Source organism: Mustela erminea, chromosome 12, assembly GCF_009829155.1.
Source record: "Mustela erminea isolate mMusErm1 chromosome 12, mMusErm1.Pri, whole genome shotgun sequence".
Classification (NCBI taxonomy): Eukaryota; Metazoa; Chordata; class Mammalia; order Carnivora; family Mustelidae; genus Mustela; species Mustela erminea.
The window spans coordinates 25,407,795-25,427,459 of NC_045625.1; the positions used below are offsets into that span (position 1 = coordinate 25,407,795).

A 19,665-nucleotide genomic window follows, 5' to 3' on the forward strand; every position below is an offset into this window, starting at 1 on the left:
AGAGAATCATGATTGACAGGAGCTTTTTTCCCATGAATATTTCCACATATTTTCTATACATATATAACATATATGTATGCATGTATATGTGCATGCATATATACATTTTTACACAAATGAAATCAATGTTTATGCATAACTTGTTTCATTTCCCATGTAAAGTTATATTTTAGTCATCATTCTATATGAATCCATATATTTGCATCTTATTCTTTTGACCGGCCGTAGGGTCTTCTATCAAATAGGGGGAACCACAATTTGACTCAAATGACATGTAAGGTTCTTCTTCCCACATTACTCTCGGAATTTCCACTGACCTTCTTAGATTTCAAGGAAAGAGGGTAGTAGAATAATACTGAGAACCATGAATGTACCTTTGTGTTAAACAAAGGTACACACCTGCTGGGTTGGGGGAACTGTCGTTCCAGGTCTCCGCGGAGTGCTCATCTCCACAGAGGTCCCAGGCTATCTGGTTTGACAAGGAGCTTTCAGAACTTTTCTGTTAGAGGGGCTGCCACAGGAGAGTGGGCATTTGGAGCTGGACTGGAAAGCATCGGCAGGGGTTCCTCGGGCAGGAACGCTTGCTCTGTTCGGAGCAGAATGCCACTGGACTGGATTCAGGGGGGAGGGTGGCTGTTTCCTCATTTTAATCGGTCAATCAACAAACAATTTTTGAATACCTGCAGTGTGCTCAGTAGGAACCAGCAGGGGATACCTGATTCTTGCCTTTGAATAACTTATAATCTGGTTAGGGAAACAAGATTCATGAAGCAGTTAGTAAGATCTATGAAGCAGGATGATAGCAAGTATTGTTGAATTATGTCCTAATAAAAGTGCTGGAAGGACTGCTAAGAAGGCTTATATGAGTATGGGCTGGGGTAATCAGGAAGATCTTTCTGGATAGGGTGAAATGTGAAATGGACCTAGGAGGGTGGGTAGCACTCCAGTCAACAGAGTACTCAAGAGGGACCTTCCGGCCAAAACCAGTGTGCAGACCTAACCATGCAAGTCGATCGACAGGAATGTTCTATTCAGTTGTTTGGTTCCAGTCACAGGAGAGGTCAAATTTCCTGTCTGTATTCTCAGACACCAAAGCATCCTACAATTCGCCTTTGCTCATGAGTCACAGACTCCTCCCGGGGAATAAAGAAAATAATGATTATTTACTATCATGAAAACACATAGCAGGGCTTTGGTGCAGCTGACATTTACGACCTGCCCCTCTATTTTCAGGCACATCGTCACTCTTACTACCAGGGTTGCTGCAGAACTTTGGTTTCTGCTGCTCTAAAACCACAGCAGGACTTGATGTTTGACTTTCAGATGTTTTTGACCAGAATCAGAAGATAGTCCAGGATTTACTAAATAAGAACTATTGAAAATGGGTACGATGCTCTCATGAACGCAGGTCCACTGAAAAACCATGGTGTTGGTGACTTGGCATATCCCTTTGAGCCGAATAACTTGACTCCCAACTGTCTTCTTAGTGTTGTATTCTCAGGTGACACCTCCATCTCCCACAGGGTTTCGGTAGATGTGTGGTGTGTTTCAGTGGATGTGTGTGATAGACATTTCTCTTTTAACCAGGGTTGTGGGAAACGAAGGGGGTTTTAAAATCTAAGTGGGGTGGGGAAAAGAAGACCTGCTTTCCTGGGGGTTTGTCTTGCAATCTTGGGCAAGCTACTTCACTCACTTGGAGGGAGTAATTCGGCAAAAATAAGAAATAGTATTCACTTGGCAGAATGCAGCATCTTGTTCTAAAGTCTTCTCAGAAAAACAAGGTTGAACTAGCTGAGGTGCTCGTCTCCAACGGAGCTTTGGGTGAATGGGAGGGCGGTCCTGAACCTCTTCAGTTTTATGCAAACCATGGTACCTGTGCGTATATTGCTGGAAAGAGACTCCAACTTCATAACTTTCATTAGATTTCCAAAGAAGTTCATGTCCTCCCCAAAGTCAGTCACCTCTAGATGATAGAAACTCTAAAGGCTTTTTTGATGTTTGAAAATTTTATCATTTTTTAATGTTCCATCTTTATAGTAAGACTTAAAGAGTAAATATTTTCATAGGGAGAAGGATTTTCACAAATCCCTTTAAATCACTCCTTCTTCACGTGAATCTGAGGCTAATTCTATATTATGGAGGTTTTTTTTTTTTTTTTTTTTTTGCCAGAGAATTCTATGAGATCCAAACTACTATTATTTTTGTTCCACTAAACGTGGGCATTGTTTATAGGTCGACAATGTTGTTTGTTGCATTATTAAGACTGTCTATTCTAAATAACTTTGGAGAGAAAACATTGTTCCTTTAACCCAACCGTTCCTCAGACTTCCCAAAGATCTATCTTTGTATTTACAGTTTAGCTATTCCAGGGTAAAAATGTGTTCATCATTTCATTTTGCGTCCTTGAAATAATTTCTTCTCTGAGTTACTCTTATTTCCTCAGTGTTTATTTATTTTTTTTAGATGGCCACTATAAGGCTGTTCATTTGCACAGTTTCTGTGTCTTTCACAGAAGCAATGGGAAGGCACTGCCCAATGATACCCAATATCTCTTTTTTAAATCCGTGAAGCATCCAACTCTTGATCTCAGGGTTGTGGGATTGAGCCCAGAGACTGGCTCCACATTTAGCACAGGGTCTGCTGGAGATCCTTTCTCTCCAGCTCCCCATGCTCCCCGCCCCACTCATGCGAATGTGTGCTCTCTCTCAATGAATAAATAAATAAAATCTAAAAAATACGAATAGTCAATAAGACCCTCTTCACATTTAAAATCAGGGAAAAATTTTTGAAAGCTGAATTTGTATTCTTTCTATTAAAAAATATATGAGCTTTACTTCTCTTTTTGCTTTATCTGCCAGGACTCTCAAAACTAAAGTCAATGCCCAAGTATAATTTGCAAGAGGTTATTCATTATAGATATTTGCACACATCTCTTTTCTCCTATATTTACGCCAATGCTACAATTTACAAATTTTTTTGATGATAAAATAATGCATTTTCATTAATGAAGAATGTAAAAGAAAGAATATGAGTAGTTTCATCCTTAGACACAACACTTAGCTTTCTGGTCTTCCCGGGTTTCTTTTATGCATAGATACCCTTTCATAATGTTACAACCAGTTGTACATGCTGTTATATAAACTCCCTTTTTAACTAATAATATAGTATGAGATTTTTGATTTTTATACTTTTCCTTAAGAGCATGATTTTTGATAATGGTTTGGTATTCTCTAATAAAGATGTGTTATTATTTTATGCTGAAATTGATATCTTTATACATGAAGGCTTGTGTTCCTTTTTGTTTACTTAGAATAAATATCCAGGAGTGGAATTACTAAACCTATTTCAAGGACTTTCATTAATGCTTAAAATTTGCTTTCCATAAGTATTGCCACAATTGTACCCCCCACCAGCTGTGTTTGAGGGTGGCTGTTCTGACACACCATTGTCAACACTGAGTAGTCTTTTTTTCCCTTAGAATCTTAATTTCTCTAATAGGAAAAAAGGATATACCATTCTTTGAATTTATATTTCATTGATTTTAACATGATTTAATATTTTAAAAATGTATCAGCCATGTGGAGATTTTTATATGTGTGAGTTGTCCCTGGTTGTCCTTTGCCCATTTTTCTACTGAAGTATGTGGCTTTTTTCCTTATTGTTTGGCCAGAGTTATTTATATAATAAAAGGAATACCTCTTTGCCATCTATCTTGCATATGTTTCTCTCATTTGCATGCCCACTGCTGTGAGAAGCATATAGTACTGGGAATACAAGCAAAGAGACACAGGAGCTGGGCTCTCTGGGTTCATAGCACAACCCAGAGATTATTCAACATCTTTGTTCATCTCCTTCTTCTCCTATGAATTGGGGTAGTACATATCTTTCTGATACGTACGATACTTGGAATAATGTCTAGAGTATAATGTGCCCTCAGTATTAACTAGTTTCGTGAATTAGATGTTTATTTTCAAATATCCTGCTTTATATTGTGCCAACTGAAGAGCTGTCTTCTATCTTTTTAGAGGGAGAGGTTGTGGGAGGAGAACAGGAGAATAAAGGTAGAGTAAAGAAGGTCTGTGTCGATACCATTCGTACTTGGTGACAGCTATGCAAAGAACAAGTGAGACTTCTCCAGTTCCAAGTTTGACTTACACCCAAAATAAATGTAAGTGCATAGGAAAAGAGAACTCGAAATACATGGAACGTGCTGGTCATCAAACACACAGCTGTTGCGTCTATTTGTTTGTTTTGTTTTAAATGACAGATGATACTCCAGTGACCTATCCCTAGTAGGATTTCAGGATGTCTCACAGGTGCTTAGTTTAAGCCTCATCTTTTCCATCCAGGAAATAATCCAGGTAGGGCCCTCTTGTTTAAAGGAGGAGGAGATGACAGGCATGGTGGGCGGCTCCTCCATAAGCGAGCTGCCAGCTAACCCTCAACCCTGGAAGGGCCTAGAATTTCGCTTGGGACTGGAGACCCTCCCAGCTGAAAATAAAACAAATCGTGTTCCAAATCTGGTTTTGAAATGAGGAGTGAAGAGCCTCCAATTTGAAAATAATCACATCCACTGTGTCTTCATCCTCCAAATGAGGACTCTCTTACATTTCAGTTAGTCAGTGTGCAATGTTCCTTTTATATCTGTTCTCGAAGTCTTGACATCACTAAAAATAAATGACTCAATTACGCTTGTGCATAAGCAGCTGGAAAACTACCCCAATCTTCCCAATCTCTACACTGTGTAAACAGAGACACCAAAGAGGAGAAAAAGAGAAAAAGGAAACAAAGATGAAGAGAGCAAGAGAGTTTTAAAAATCGAAAGTTCTACCGAAGAGGCTCAGGGAGGAGAGAGTAGGGTGCAAATTAGTTTCCCTTCTTTGTTCCCCAGCAGGACACCGTCGTCCCTAAACCTTCGGGTCCAGGAAGCAAACCAGGTGGAAAAAAGGATCAAGCAACTTTATAAACACCTTGCAAAGACATGGGCCCAGCCAAGACACATTCCAGTGCTCATGGGAAAATGTTGGCAGGCGCCTCGGGTCAGATGCCCCAGGATCTTGGGGGCCTCGGCTAGAACTCGAGGACTAATGGGAAAAATGGAAACAGAATCCTGGCCGGCCAGCAAGCCCCAAGATACAACCACAAACCCCCTCCATTTCCAAAGACTGGTCTTTTGTGGTGGCTCTGAGCTCAGAATGCACAATTACAAAAATGAAATGTTCTAAACGTCCTCTACACCCACAGCATTCTTTCTTTTATTTACTGTCTTGGGTGGAAGAATATACTTTGTCTCCCAGTGTCCTTTCGCCAGGAAAGAAAAGCAGGTTTGGCCAGCAGAAAACCTGATCGTCTTTATTCCGTCCCTCACGTTACTCAGGAGATGAAGGAAAAGGTCAGAGCGGTCGGGCGGCCGGGCTGCCTCACCCTGCGCCGGGCTGCACGTTATCTCCACGCTTCAAGGGGAGCACAGCTCTGGAGATGAAAGTAGGTCACGAGGCGGTGAAAGGGGACCGAGACTTAACCGAGGAAAATGAGAAGCCAGAGCTGGGTTAAACCCGGGGCCTCGAGCCCTCGGTGCTTCTTCTGAGAGCTTGACCAGAGAGCGGAAGGCCAGCGTCTGGCGGTGACCTCTCTCTCCTTCTCCCGCTGCCCAGCCCCGGCTTTGCTCTCATTTCAATCAGTAAACGCAGCGCCTGTGGGAGCCCAGGAATCCGTGAAGGGACCTGCGAGGGCAGTGGCAAAGAGCTTTCCTCTTTTTCCACACAAAGACGGGCCAAAGGGGACTGGTTTAAATTGCTTCCAGCAGGATTTAGGTTCGGCATGAGGAAAATCTCTCTGAGTGCGATGAGCCTCTGGAATGCATTACTAAGAGAGGCGAAGGAATCCACTTCAGAGATCCCCGAGGACGCCATGGAATGCTAATCTTTCCTTAATGGCTAATATTTTGGTGTAATCAGAGGCGGAGGCATGGATGAGCTTTCAAAGTCCCCTTCACTCCTGAGATTTGAATATGGAATCTGAAAGAGCAGTTGTCCTGTGGCATCTTCAGAGTCCAAACTCTGCTGCATTGAGGTCACCTGAGGCTCCCGGGGTACCTGCCCCCACTGGTGATTAGGTTCGGGTTCTGCGTGCATGGGTCCAGGGGTGTGCAGAGGGTGAGGGGAAGGGGGGCAGGTCTGGGGAGAAAAGAGTCACACCGAAAGCCACAGGAGCAAAAGAATTGGAAAGTGAGTCTGAGCCAAAATTTTTAGGAAGTGCTGAAATTGGAGTTAGGGAAATGACAATAATCTATCAAATATTCCAAGGGGTAGGAAGCAGGCCAGAACTGGAAAGCAGAGCCCAGGCTCACAAGCTGGGTAGAAGGAAGATGGAAACGGGGAAGACTGTTAAGGGCAGACTTTTACTTACGGGGTCCTTGAGACGCACCATATCACCACAGGTGTGTCAAAGGAGTTGACATGCATCAAATATTTATTAACAAAAGCTAACATCTAGAAATCTATAAAAGAACATAAGAATGGGTTCAAAGGTATCTTTAAATAAGATAATTATATCAATCTTTGACCTTTTGTTTTCTTGGGTGAAAGCTAGGGGGTAGGGAATTGGGATAATCTCGTATTTGCTCTAGAAGGTGCTTCATGTAGGTAATGAGGGCCCCGTGTCTGAGAGGCATGGACTGGACTCAGTGAAGGTCCTGTGGATGGAAACTTTGGCAGCAAGGTCATCATTGGGGAGTAGGCAATTAGGTGAGTCAGTCAGGCCACCTGGAAGCCCATAGCTCAGTATTAAGATACTCATCGGTACATCTTCCTTGTGACGATATTTGCCTGTACAGAGTCGGCATCTTTTTTCCCTTGGTTTTCTTTCTCCAGAGCAACCGTGTCACACAGCAACGCTCATTACTTAGGATCAGTTTGGTAGACACAACCTGTATGCGTATATGCTGGGGGTCTGGGTTAGACAACATGTTACTTTCTAGCTTGTGAGTTGTTGCGCTAACAAGCAAAGAGAAGTGGTCAGCCTTCCTCTCCCTTCTGTTTCACAGTGACATTCATGCAGCACTGTGTACCATGAACTAGGCGGTAGAACAGGGAGTCAAAGATGAATTCGAGAGGCTTCCTGCAGTCAAGGCAATCTCTTCAGGAATAGCCATTAGCTTGCCTCAGGCTTCTGGGTCACGGAACCCATAGAGAGAGGAGAGCAGGAATGAAGCCATTATTGATGAACACCACGACTCCTGGCATTACCTTCTGTTTGGCTAAGACACTGATTTAATGAGAGAATGCAACCCACGGAGGTTAGTAGAAGTCATAACGCTTGGAGAGGACTGGTTAACACACCGTCCCATTTGTTTTCCTTCCCCGCAGGTAGTTTCAACTGGAGCGCTTGTAACCCCATCACTCTCTAAGATGAAGAACAAGGAGAATAAAACTCGTCAGAAACCCAGCAGCCAAGGTGCTCTAATCCTCTAGGCAAATATTTAACACAGGGGTTTCCTTCCACGATGCCTCCTCAGTCAGAATGGCTCTCAAGGCAAGAGGTTCTGAGACTTTCTGCTCCTCGGGGCGGTGGGGGTGGTGGTGGTGGTGGTGGTGGCGGTGGCTGGAGTGACGTTACTGTTAAAGGGCAGGGATGATTTAATGATGGGGGTGGGTAGTTGTTGAACTGGTGGTCATTGTCTGAATCTTGCCACTGACATTTCTAGGAAGGAATTTTGGCCCTCATGATTTTGGCTGCAAAAAGTTGGTAAGATAACTCTCCCTCCTCCCTTCCCATTTTCAGCTCCTTTGGGGAAGAGGAAAACCCCAGACACCAGCTTTCTGGTAACATAAGACGCTTCCCATAACCACGTACTATAAATTATAATAAGCACGACCCTTCTTTTTCTCTTCCTCTTTGTTTCGCTCCCTGAGCAATTCTGTAAGAGTCTACACAATCTCATAAGGGACTTGGCTGGCAATCAGTCGAAGATACTGTTCCTTTGGCGGCAGTTCCAAGCAACTAGACTAATGTATTCCTTTTTGCTTAGTTTCTACAAAATTGCATTATGGTTCTATGCAGCTGAGGGGCTGGAAGAAGAAACCAAAGCCTAGAGAAAGTTAAGGTACAAACTGGCAAAGCCGCTCAACCAAGCTGTATCATTTCACCCGCTTTATGTCATGGCTGTATGTGGGTAGCGAGGTTGCTGTCTCTTTGGGGTGTGGCCTCTTGGCAGAGGTTCAGGGACTCTGGTTGACCAAGAGGCACCTGGGGCTGTGATGGATCTCTATGGAGGTGCAACCTTCTGGGCTGATGTGGTTTTCTGTGTGGCCCATCCCCCTTGGATCTTGCAGAGTCAGACTATGTTTGGGCCTGGAGGATACACCTTTTGCACAAACTTCCCTGGAAACAAAGACCCCTGGCCAGTTTGCCCAGGCAGACCAGAGAAACAAGACTGTCAGGCCATTTGCTTCCCATGATGGAGCTGTTAGAAATAAACACTCAACACCAACACCTGCTACCTGTGTGATCTGGGGCAAGGTGTAAGCTTTTTTTTTTTTCTTTTGCCACCCCTTCACCCCCACCCCGGTCCCTCATTTGTAGATGGTAGGAGGCAAATGATCTTTGAGTTCCCTATTGCTCACTTAGAACAAGCCTATGAAATTAAGTCAGTTTCTCTAACGTGCATTGTTAGCTGAAAATACTTCCCCACTTCCTGCAAAACCAATCTATATACACAGAGTCTCAACAAACTTAAAGTTTCTAATCATTATTTTGAATTGCATTTCATAGAAAGTGAAACAATTTCGGAACAAACACATTATCCACATGAAATAAGGGAAGATTTAGTCTGGCTCACGGTAATAAACTGCAGTGGGATTTGGGAGCCTGGGTGGGTTCCTGTCTGAGGCTGGGCCATATGCACAGATGATACCAAGAAGTTCAGTCCAGCATAAAAGTAAGGCCCAGAGCATATGCATCTCTAGCCCCCATGGCCTCCTGCAAGCTTCTCAGGTACAAAAAGTATGTACCTGATAGCTCCTTAAGAGGACATCTTTCACTCAGTCCACAGTTTTAGTTCTCAGCCACTTACTCTGAATTGTTTATTGATGCTTGCCCTCTTTTGCTTTGGAGCCATCCTGCTGCTAACCTCAGTGCTCATTCTGTTTCTACACTTGCCTTGCCCTCTGGACTTTATGATGGGCATTATAGTCCCAGCTGAACATCCTTCCATAAGACTTCATTTCACCCAGATAGACGGCTTCTTGACCTCCTTGGTTGAACAAGGGCGGGTCACTACCCATGTGAGCTCTCTATCACCATGGGTATGACACTCACCAGTTTTAGCTTAACTTCCACTGGCAGCCCCTGAACACGGTAACAGATAATAGAGGAAACAGGAGCAAATAGAACCAGGAACCTAAGAACATCGTAACAGGGTTTCTGATGGATGAGCACAGAGCTAGGAAGCAAGGATGGAGAGTAGGGTATCAGTTACTGGACTAGAGTTCAGGGTTTGGGCTCTAATTCTTGATAGTGGTGATGGTGAGGGTTCTAGTAGGATCAAGGTTCTAATGGCTCCAGGAATCCTACAGGCTCATAATACTAATGCCAGTTAGAAAACCATAACATGCCCGTCTCTTTATCGCAGGATCATAATAGTTACATTCCAGGTAATGAATCCTAGCCATGGTGAGCAGGCAGTCAGTCTATAATCTCTGAAGAAATGCAATCATGATCCTTAGTCTGTGGCGAGATACCTATTGGAGCTCTGATCAGTTTCCCTTGCCTTTCCCTGCAGGTGGCAGCCCTAACTCACCTGGTCCAAAGAAATTATATTAGCCAGGTCTTGGAAATTTTGATGGTTCTAGACATTCTGGACCAGGTCAATTATAAGCAGCCAGAGTCTCCTCTTGAGAAACAGCTAGCAGGAGGGGTGTCGTTTAAGGAAGTGAGTTAAGCAATAGGTGGGTGAGTGAGGACAGCATGGTGGCATGGGGTGAGAGGGGGAGGGGTCCACTACACGAGTCAAAAATGAGTTGAAGGGGAACGGTACTCCCTAGGGACTCAATAAGTAGTTGGGAATGAATGCATGAATAAATCATTCCAATTTTTCCCAGACTCAGGAGCTAGGATCAAGGCTAAAGATTAATTACCCAAACTGACATACCAGGTCATGGTTGAACTATTAGCAGAAGTGACTCAATGTTGAGTCCCATAATGAGAGACTCCTCCGGCTTTGTTCCTCTAACCCCTGTCTCTTGGTCTTTGGGGGAAGGTTGAGTTGTGGGAAGGAAGAGGTATGAGGAAACAGAGCTGGATAGGGCTTTTCAGGGCAATGTTTTTCAGAGCCAACCCATTTCTGGCAAAAAGTATTACTCTCTAGGCAAGTGTCTATTTGCTATGTTGATCTAATACAACATTAACTTCTGAAACAGTTGCACTCACTTTGCCAATTTTCCAAGCTCAAAACAGGAATGGAGTTAATAAAGTAACAGAGGCATTTTGGATGGTGAAGCTTTACTTTAGAAATGCCCACATGTGCATAATTTTCCACTTTCTTCCTAAATTCCTATGCCTGGAAGGAGCCTTAGAAATCTAAACCTCTTGTTTACAGATGAGAAAACTCAGGTCATGAGAAGTAGAGGATTTGTTCAAAGCCACATGGCTATCTAGGGAAAAGCCAGGATCAGAATCCAAGATCTCAGACTTCCGGAAAGTGCTGTTTTAATTCTACTCCAGTCTTTTAATTCATGAATGGATACGGTTGAGGGGTTTGGAGATCCTCTCCAGCATCAGGGAGCAATCAGCTTGTTCGGGCACAGACCTCGGCTTTGCCACAGTGGGCAAGTGCAGCCGTGTAGAATCACGGTCTTCTCTTAAGGGGAGCTTTGAAAGGTTTGACAAAGCATTGGGAAGAGTTATCTGAGCTGCTATTTTATTTTATGGCAATTATTTTCTGTTGTGATACTATTTATCATGATAAGTTGGTTCATTCATGTGTTCATTCCCCAAATACTTGTGGATATCTATCATGGGCCAGCACCATTTTAGGGACTGGTGGGAGGGGGACAGTGGTGGGTATGGCTTCCCTCATCCTTGTCCCTATGGAGCCTTCAGCCTAGTAAAGGGTTTGGGAAGCTGTTTTCCATTTAAGTCCAGTTTGCTGTATCTATCCAAAGTCCCCTGTTGGATTAAATCCTTGTCTAGCTCCCTGCCCTGACATTCTAGTTGATAAAGACACACTTCAGAAGAGGAGAACACTTGCTTTTCTTAAATTATTTAATCCTTCGTGAAATATTCTTGGTGAAGTAGTACTACTAACTCAGCAAACAAAGCAAGAGGAGATTGAAAACCCTTACATGTCAGGAAAGTATAGAAGCTGCCCAAAGCCAGAAGGTGACTTGTTCAAGGCCGTGAATGTTGGTGAAGTCAAGAAGGGACCCAGATTCCTAGGCTCTCATTTTATGACTCTTTGACAAGAATGGAATCTTCTAAAAGTTCAAAAACATTCTAAAAATTTGAAAACACTTCTAAAAACACAAGTTCTCTCTTTTCACAGTAAGAAACTCTCCTTACAGGACTCTATCGCTTGTCCCCATTGAGTCTGTGTGTTTCCTGCTACCGTCCTAGCACTTGGCCAACTGCCCTATACAGAGTGGACACTCAATATAGTTGTTTAATGAACACATGAATGAATGAATATCATGGACATTGATACAAGGTATTAACTTATTTTGGTCACTCGCAGACATGTGTAAAGCATGGTTTGGAAATTCATTTCACTTACTCTGCTCTTAGAAGAGCTTTGCATAAGATTTTTGAAGGTTCTGTTATATTCTACAGGAAAGGGAAATAAAAGCTATTTCTATGTACTTCTCTCTTCACAGGAGAAACTCAAACACGGGCTCTTGATGTAATGTCAGGTTGGCCTCAGATACAGGCCCACCTTCGAACTGACTTTCACCTTCTGAAAAGAAGGTAGAAATTAAAAATTGTCATGTCTCCTTTTAAAACACTGATAAGGGGGTATCTGGGGGTGGCTCAGTTGGTTAAGTGCCTTTGACTCAGGGCATGATCTCGGGGTCCTGGAACTGAGCCCTGTGTTGCGTTCCCTGCTCAGTGGAGAGTCTGCTTATCCCTCTCCCTCTCCCTCTCTCCCATGCTCATTCTCTCTCTCTTTCTCTCTTTCTCTCTCTCAGATAAATAAACAAAACCTTTAAAAAGATAAATAAAATACTGATAAGTCTGGGAGAAACAGAAGGACATTTTAAGGAATGCAAAAATATGGAAAGAAGGAGAACTATGTTAGTAAGTTACTGTTTATACAATATTTTCATATCCATGATCTCATTTACTACTTGAAATAATTCTGAAGATGCTATTATCATTCCCATTTTACAGATGAACTCACTGAAACATGAAAGTATATGCTAGAAAACGGCAGAGCCTGCACTCAAAGCTAAGTCTCCTGACTTTAGAGCTGGTGCTGTGCCAAGCATTTCACCCTTCTTTGTAAACATGGTGATATCACAGCCACCTGTACGCATTCAGGCTTTCATACGCAGATCATGAAGTGGGCGATTCAGTGGTGAATGTGTCTTAAAAATGATGGATGCTCAACACTGGTGCACATTCCCTATTTTAGTTGACAGCATCACCTTGTGGATGAAAATACATCTGGTGTGTGTTTTTATTTGTAAATATATGTATACTCTGTCGATTAGGGATAATGAGCCAAGCGATTATGCCGTCAATCAGAATTGTTTAGGGGTTCAAACTTCTTTTTCAGAGTTTATTTTTCAGTAATCAACTATTAAAGAGCGATCAAATACTAATACTTAACTGATGCGGGAAGAGAATGAAAGCTGGTTTGTTTCTGGCTACCTTGGTTAAAACTCACTGCAATTTTGTTGCTTAATTAATATTTTTTGAAAAGCGGGAATTATAATTTACAGTATTTGTTGTTTTTTGGCAAGAACTACAAGGGCAAAGGGAAATCAGCCGCTTAGCAGAATCTTATTGTCTGAGACAGAAGGATGGTAGGGTCTCAAGTCCAAAGACCTCTGAGGTTCACCATTTCACCTTGGGATCATGGAAAACCCTCTGGGCCTCAGTGCCTTTATCTATGATGTAGGGAGAATCATGTCAAGCTTCTGGAATTGTCATAACATGCCTGGTAGCCTGGATCACTCTTTTTTTTAAAGATTTTTAAGAGAAAGAGCCTTTGCATTTAATGACAAGGAATGAAAACTCGAAGACAATCATCCATCCAAGTGCAAACAGAATCCACACCACTCAAGCAAAAATGTAGGCACATTTTTGTAGGCATCTCAGCTGGCTTGAATTCTCTTGCTGCTGCAGTTTCCAAAAGACAAATCAGTTTATAAAAAAAGAGTTTTTGTTATCCACGGTGGAAAATGACACATACCCTGATCTTTTTCCCCCAGAGGTCTCTCGAATGAGAACATGAAACTACACTACAACTTGTGAACAGCAAAGCAAGGACAATTTCTCCTAACTTGACAGATTATTTATAATTGCAATAGGTTACAACTTCTTCTTAATTTTAATCATTAGATAATTATTAATTCGAATGATGATTTGATAAAGAATTTCATAATCTGCATTACATGACACCTGATGTCCTCATTAAATGTTTCCTTTGGAAACTTTACTAGAAAAAAGTTTTGCTTTTTTTTTTTAAAAGATTCCCTTTTTCTTGTAAGAGAAAGCCTTCCTGGGCAATCCACGCACTGTGGGAATGGATTCTACACAACGTCTCATGTTCACAGGGTCTGGGGAAAAGCCGGCCTGGTTAGCTCCGGCTCACCAGCCTCTGCAGCCTGCCGGCCCCCCTCTCTGCGTACCCCCTCCCCCCAGCCCAGCCCTCACAGCTGAAGGTCTTTAGGGCAAACTTTCAGTTTAAATTTCCCGGCTTTTTGTCAGTTTGTGTCAAAACCGTAGCCACCTTCTCCCGCTGACTGTGGTGGCTTTGTTTGTTCTTCCCCTCCATTTGCTACTTGTTAGCCTCCGTGTACTGTGTCGGCACACTTACAGTAGGCAGAGCGCTGATGACAGATGGTGGGGGGCTGGGAACTGGGCTGCCGTGGCCCCGTGCCAAGGGACAGGCCTTGCCGCCGGAACGTGCAGCCCAGAAGCTTCTCCTTGAAGCCTTGTCCGTTTGGTTGGTTCTGTGGGCGTGTTTGTGTGTGCTCGAGCACACGTGGCCTGTTTTGTTGTGGTGATGGTGGTGGTGGTGGCTGTTTTTGTTGTTGTTTGGGCCAACGACAACAGAGGCCTCGCTGGCTGGCTGCGGCTTTTCACTCTTGGCAGTTTCCAGACTCCCAGGCAGGAAATTCTCCCAAAGATTGCAGCTGTGAATTGGCCCATTTTTTTGGAAAGAGGATAAAGAAAAGAGTTTTGTGGGTCTTTTGCTTTTCTCGCCCAAGCAAGGGTGTGTTGAATACAAACAGGGAGGGATACGTGGGGGGGGGGGGGGGAAGGAGTGGGTGGGAGAGGGAGGGAACGCTCCCTTGGAGCATGCGCAGGGCTCGTGCCCGGAGCCAGATGTGCAGCTGCCCCAAAGGTGAGACTGCCCTAGGTCTTTGTGTGGTTTCTGCTGTTTGACCCCTTTGACCGCAAGAGACACTCACTTCCATTCATTCCTTCAACAAATATTTGAACACTTGCTCTCTGACCGGTGGTTTACCGGGAGGTGAGGGCACCAGGAAGTAAAACCGACAAGGTCTATACATCATGGAAGTAACAATCAGATGAAGTGGAAGCAAACACATCACAATCTCACACCGTTGTTAGTGTTTTCCATGCGGTTTAATGGGCTACTATGGTAGAGGATAATGATGATGACAATGATGGTGGTGATGATGATTTACAACTTTCAGTGAGCATTTCTGTGCCAAGTGGTGTTCTAAAGGCATTTCTTATTTAATCTTCAGGGCAATTCTAAGAGGTGGATGCTATAAAAACGGACATTTGGGGATGGTTAGGAAAGACCTCTCTAAGGCCTCTCAAATCTAAAATTTGATTCACTTCTCTGCAGGTCCTACCTTTTGGAAAGTGGTTGATTTTCTGTTTCTAGAATTGCTGCTCTTCTCTTATCTCCTGTTGGATATATAGGTGTTCGGAATGGTTTGACAAACTATCTAGCTGATCTCCTGCTGCCTGATGTCATCTCAGTCTGCTACTCCTTTGCCATCTTGACCAGGAGGTAAAATTTGAGTTGAGATATAAAGGATGCAAAGAAGTCAGTTATTTAAAGAGTTGGGGGATGGAACAGCAAGTACAAAGGTCCTGAGGCAGGGAAGAGCTTAGTGTATTCAAGTTGCTCTTGGAATGATGTGTGATAAAATTGGAAAAGTAGGCAGGGGACTTTTGAGGACTATGTCCTGGGAAGGGATATGAGAATGGGAAGCCATTGTTGGATTTTGAGCTGGGAAGTGACATATTAGAATTACATTTCTGAAGGATTTCTACATCTGTACTGGGGAGATGAAATAGATTAGATCAGACAAGCATGGAAGCAGGATTATAGGAGGCTATGACTGGGCAGAAATGATGGTGACATGATTGAGGATGGCAAATATGAACATGGAGCAGAGGAAGGGTTAGGTATCCATGTTGGAGGTGGACACAAGAAGTGCCAATCAACTGAAGTGATAAGATGGTGAGGCAAAGTAGTCATGGCCGGCACCCTAGTTCTGACCACAGGCTGGCGGTAGATGGAAAGGACCAATGGCCTAGAGCAAGAGGGTACCCCTTTGGACACCAGAAAGGCCAGTGTACAACGAGGACACCTGAGGCCCTGGGACAAAGAGGAAATACCTTCCATGGAGGGGAGAAAAAACTATCGTATACATAGCAGGAAAATAATTTTCTTACATTTGCAAGGTGATGTTTACACTTCACCTTCTGTCCCTTGTCTTATTTGATTTTCACCATAATATGGCAATATAATTATGATAACCTCCACTTACACAGGGAGGGAATGAGATCTATGGGAGTGAACTTTCCATGGTCACATAGCTATAATACTAGTTACTGCTCATATTGAATGAAAGTTTACTTTGTACCAAGTACTGTCCCATGCGCTTTACATCTACTGAGTCTTCACGATCATATAAGGTAGATATTACTCTTACCCCATTTTTCAAAGGGAAAACTGAACCACAGAGCATTTGAATAGTTTGTTAAAGGTTACAATGCTACATACTTATCACTGTAAGTAACAAAGCTGGGCTTCATATCCAGCTGCCTATCTGTGCTCTTAACCACCGTGCTGTATCAGGTACAAGTGAACTGGGACTCTGAATCTCACAACCTCTTGACTATCCTGAAATGTCTCCTTGATGCTACTTCTGATGATTACTCTTTTCCTCCAATGGATTTATGTATCGGGGCAGTTTCAGCATTGCTTTAGATAGCTAGATGACCATCCCTCAAATATTTTCCTCCAAAGACCATACAGCATTATATTGTGATATCTGAAAAGAGATTATGCCTCCTAGTGACATAACTTTCAATCAAAATTAAAAAAAGAAAACAAAGCACCGATCAAATAATTTGGTCTTTATGTATCTGTTCATTGGAAAATAGTTTTCTGTTCTAAAGAGTTAATACATATATCATGAACGTGATTTCTTATTTTCTTGAAAGTCCTAGAGCTGAGTAAGAAGGCAAGCATATAAACATTATATCTGTTTCATTTTCATACCTCTTAAAAGATGATCTATGCATATAACGAAGCTGAAAGAATTAGGCCATAAATAATCTGTGTGTATACACCGATGAGGTCTGGTAGGTGATCATCTTGGCAGCATCTTAACTGGACTTCATGTCATATTTCTTCACTAAGGGCAAGATAGGAGAGAAACGATTTCAACCTTATTTGTTCATATGTATTCAGTCAAGCTTCTAGTTGCCGATGACATAGTGAGGATGAGCATGCATTCTGTCACTGCTCTGCCTTCCAGAAAGGCTATGTACCTAAGTAGGGTTGAAACAACCACAGGCAATTCTTTCTTGCTATTGTTTAGCTCAGTAACCAGGGGTCTAGGTCCTCATTCTGAAACGCTCTAAATTGGTGTCTGTACCCAGATGATGGGGAATAGTTGCCTCGCCAGGTGGGTTCTGAAGACAAAGTGAGGTGATTTCTCCATTCTGGCCACCAGCCAATCTGGTAGCAGGGATAAGAGATGCAAAATGGCTACCCCACATTTCTCAAAAGGAGCACCACATAACGTTGGTTTATATTCCATCAAAACATGCTCCTAAGTTAGGTTTGGAAAATGTTGTGTTCTCTTCATGCTAAGGATTGGCATATTAAAAGCTCTGATCAGTCCTATAGGAAAGAACATTCAAAATGCTGCCAAGATGGTCACCTGCAGGACTTCATCAGGTGGTGGGCTAATTCTTTCCTCTTTGTTATGTACATAGATTATCTTTGAAGAGATGAAAGTGAAACTGGTATGATGTTTATATGCCTGTCTTCCTACTTGGCCCTAGGACTTTGAAGAAAACAAGAAGTCAGATTTCCTGGTGTATGTACTAATGCAAATTTAGAACAAACAAAAATATTTTGCTGAACATAGTATTTCCAAAACTATCTATTACCATCAATGCTAATGATAATTTTTGTGACTAATGGCACAGCCAGATAATTCTTTAGCCCATTCCAGGTATGTTGAGACTAAATTCTCCTGAAATAAAGACCTGAGAGAGAAAATATTGTCTGAAGTAAGGTATTTCCTGTCATATGGACTGGGTCTTAAGTATTGGCTTAGTCTATAAGAAATTTTAAAATTTTGAGCTAGCGTACTTAAATTCCTTGACTGCCTTCATCTGCAAAATGGAAAAATGAATCTTTCCCTCAGAACATGGTTGTGACTTGTTTACTCAGTGAATTAATTCACTTAGCAAATATTTATTGAACATCTTCCCAGTACTAAAGATTGCAGTATGGATCAGGGCTTCAGGAGTTAACTAGCTGTATTTATCAAGATTTTCTAGAGAAACAGAACTAACAGGAGATATACCTTCACAGAGATACATAGATATGATTTATAAACATACAAACAAACAAATGAGTAAATTTATTATAAGGAATTGGCTCATTTGATTATGGATGCTAAGAAGTCCCATGAACTGTCATCTGCGAGATAAAGACCCAGGAGAAATTGGAGGGAAAGACGAACCATGAGGGATTGTGGTCTCTGAGAAACAAGCTGAAGGTTTTAAAGGGGAGGGGGTAGAGGGATGGGTGAGCCTGGTGGTGGGTATTAAGGAAGGCAGGTGTTGCATGGAGCACTTGGTGTTATATGTAAACAATGAGTCTTGGAATACTACATCAAAAACTAATCATGTATGGTGGCGAACATAACACAATAAATTAAAAAAAAAAAAAAGATCTGGGGGGAGGGCAGTGGTATTATTCAGTCTAAGTTCAAAGACCTGAGAACCAGGACCACCCAGAAAAAGAACAGTGTCCCAGTTTCCCAGCTCAGGCAGTGAGGCAGGAGGGGCCAAATTCTCCCTTCCTCCACCTTTTTGTTCTATATAAGCCCTCAATGGATTGGATAATGCCCATGTATACTCTTTTGCGGAGTCCACTGATTCAAATGTTAATTTCATCCAGAAACACCCTGGAAGACAGATCCAAAGATAATATTTAGCCAGATATCTGGGTACCTCATGATCTAGTTAAGTTGAACATATAAAATTAACCATTATACCAGCCCACTTGGAATTCAATTATTCAATCATAAGAAGTCCCTGATTAACATTCTGTCCTTATATTATCTTGGGGCATCAGTGACTTGTCCTATTTTTTTGGTAACACAAAGCAAGAGTAGTCTGTACCAGACCAAGTCAGATGTTTTTCAGAACTTTCAAGCAGAAAGGGATGTTATCCAAAGATGGGTAACATAAAAGGTGCCAAAATGAAGGCAAGTTATTTGTCAAGGGTTCTCCTATAAGAGGTTTAAAAACACTCTTCTGACTTCTACCCTTTGTACTGCTTTTTTTTTTAATTTAAATACTGCGGTTTTCAATATTTGTCCTTTCCTTTGAGAAATTTATTTTTACTCAACACAGAAAGATTTTCCTTTGGAGATGAATACATTGCTAAAGGGAAAAGGGGAGGAAGAAGGAAGAAGAAGACTATTATTGGTTCTCGGGTGGAGAAGATGTTTGATTCCCTCACCCCCACTTCTGTCCTGCTGCCCTCCTAGCCTTGAAAAGAAGCCCCGCATTTTAAGTGAGGGCACCTTTGTGGAAAGTACTGACTTAATCATACAGTAATTGCAAGACCTGGAGAGCTAGATAGACAGATGGACCATCTTGCTTTTGCCTGTGGGACACTGAGTCCTCACTTACACGTCTAAGAAGATGGTCCCGTAAGTTTGTCAACCCTCATAATACTGCCTTTCCCAGAGCTTCTGGCTCACAGATCTAGGGTGACTTTTTTTTTTTTTCCAAAGATTTTTTATTTATTCATTTGACACAGAGAGATCACAAGTAGGCAGAGAGGCAGGCAGAGAGAGAGAGAGAGGAAGAAGCAGGCTCCCCGCGGAGCAGAGAACCCGATGCGGGACTCGATCCCAGGACCCTGAGATCATGACCTGAGCCGAAGGCAGCGGCTTAACCCACTGAGCCACCCAGGCGCCC

At 42.5% G+C, this 19,665-nt stretch overlaps 1 protein-coding gene and 1 long non-coding RNA gene across 2 annotated transcripts in view; one reads left to right on the forward strand and one right to left on the reverse strand.

Moving 5' to 3' along the window:
- The first annotated feature begins 5,340 nt into the window (after positions 1-5,340).
- On the forward strand, positions 5,341-7,926 carry LOC116570292. The gene is made up of 3 exons (XR_004277375.1): positions 5,341-5,484; positions 7,368-7,455; positions 7,706-7,926. It is a non-coding gene; the product is annotated as an uncharacterized LOC116570292 (long non-coding RNA).
- Positions 7,927-13,720: 5,794 nt separating this feature from the next.
- LOC116570287 (lateral signaling target protein 2 homolog) overlaps positions 13,721-19,665 on the reverse strand; it is a 63,331-nt gene continuing 57,386 nt past the window's right edge. Inside the window, exon 2 of the mRNA XM_032307116.1 lies at positions 13,721-14,357. Coding sequence (XP_032163007.1) covers positions 14,000-14,357 — 358 coding nt within the window. The 3' untranslated portion in view covers positions 13,721-13,999. The remainder of the gene's footprint in view (positions 14,358-19,665) is intronic.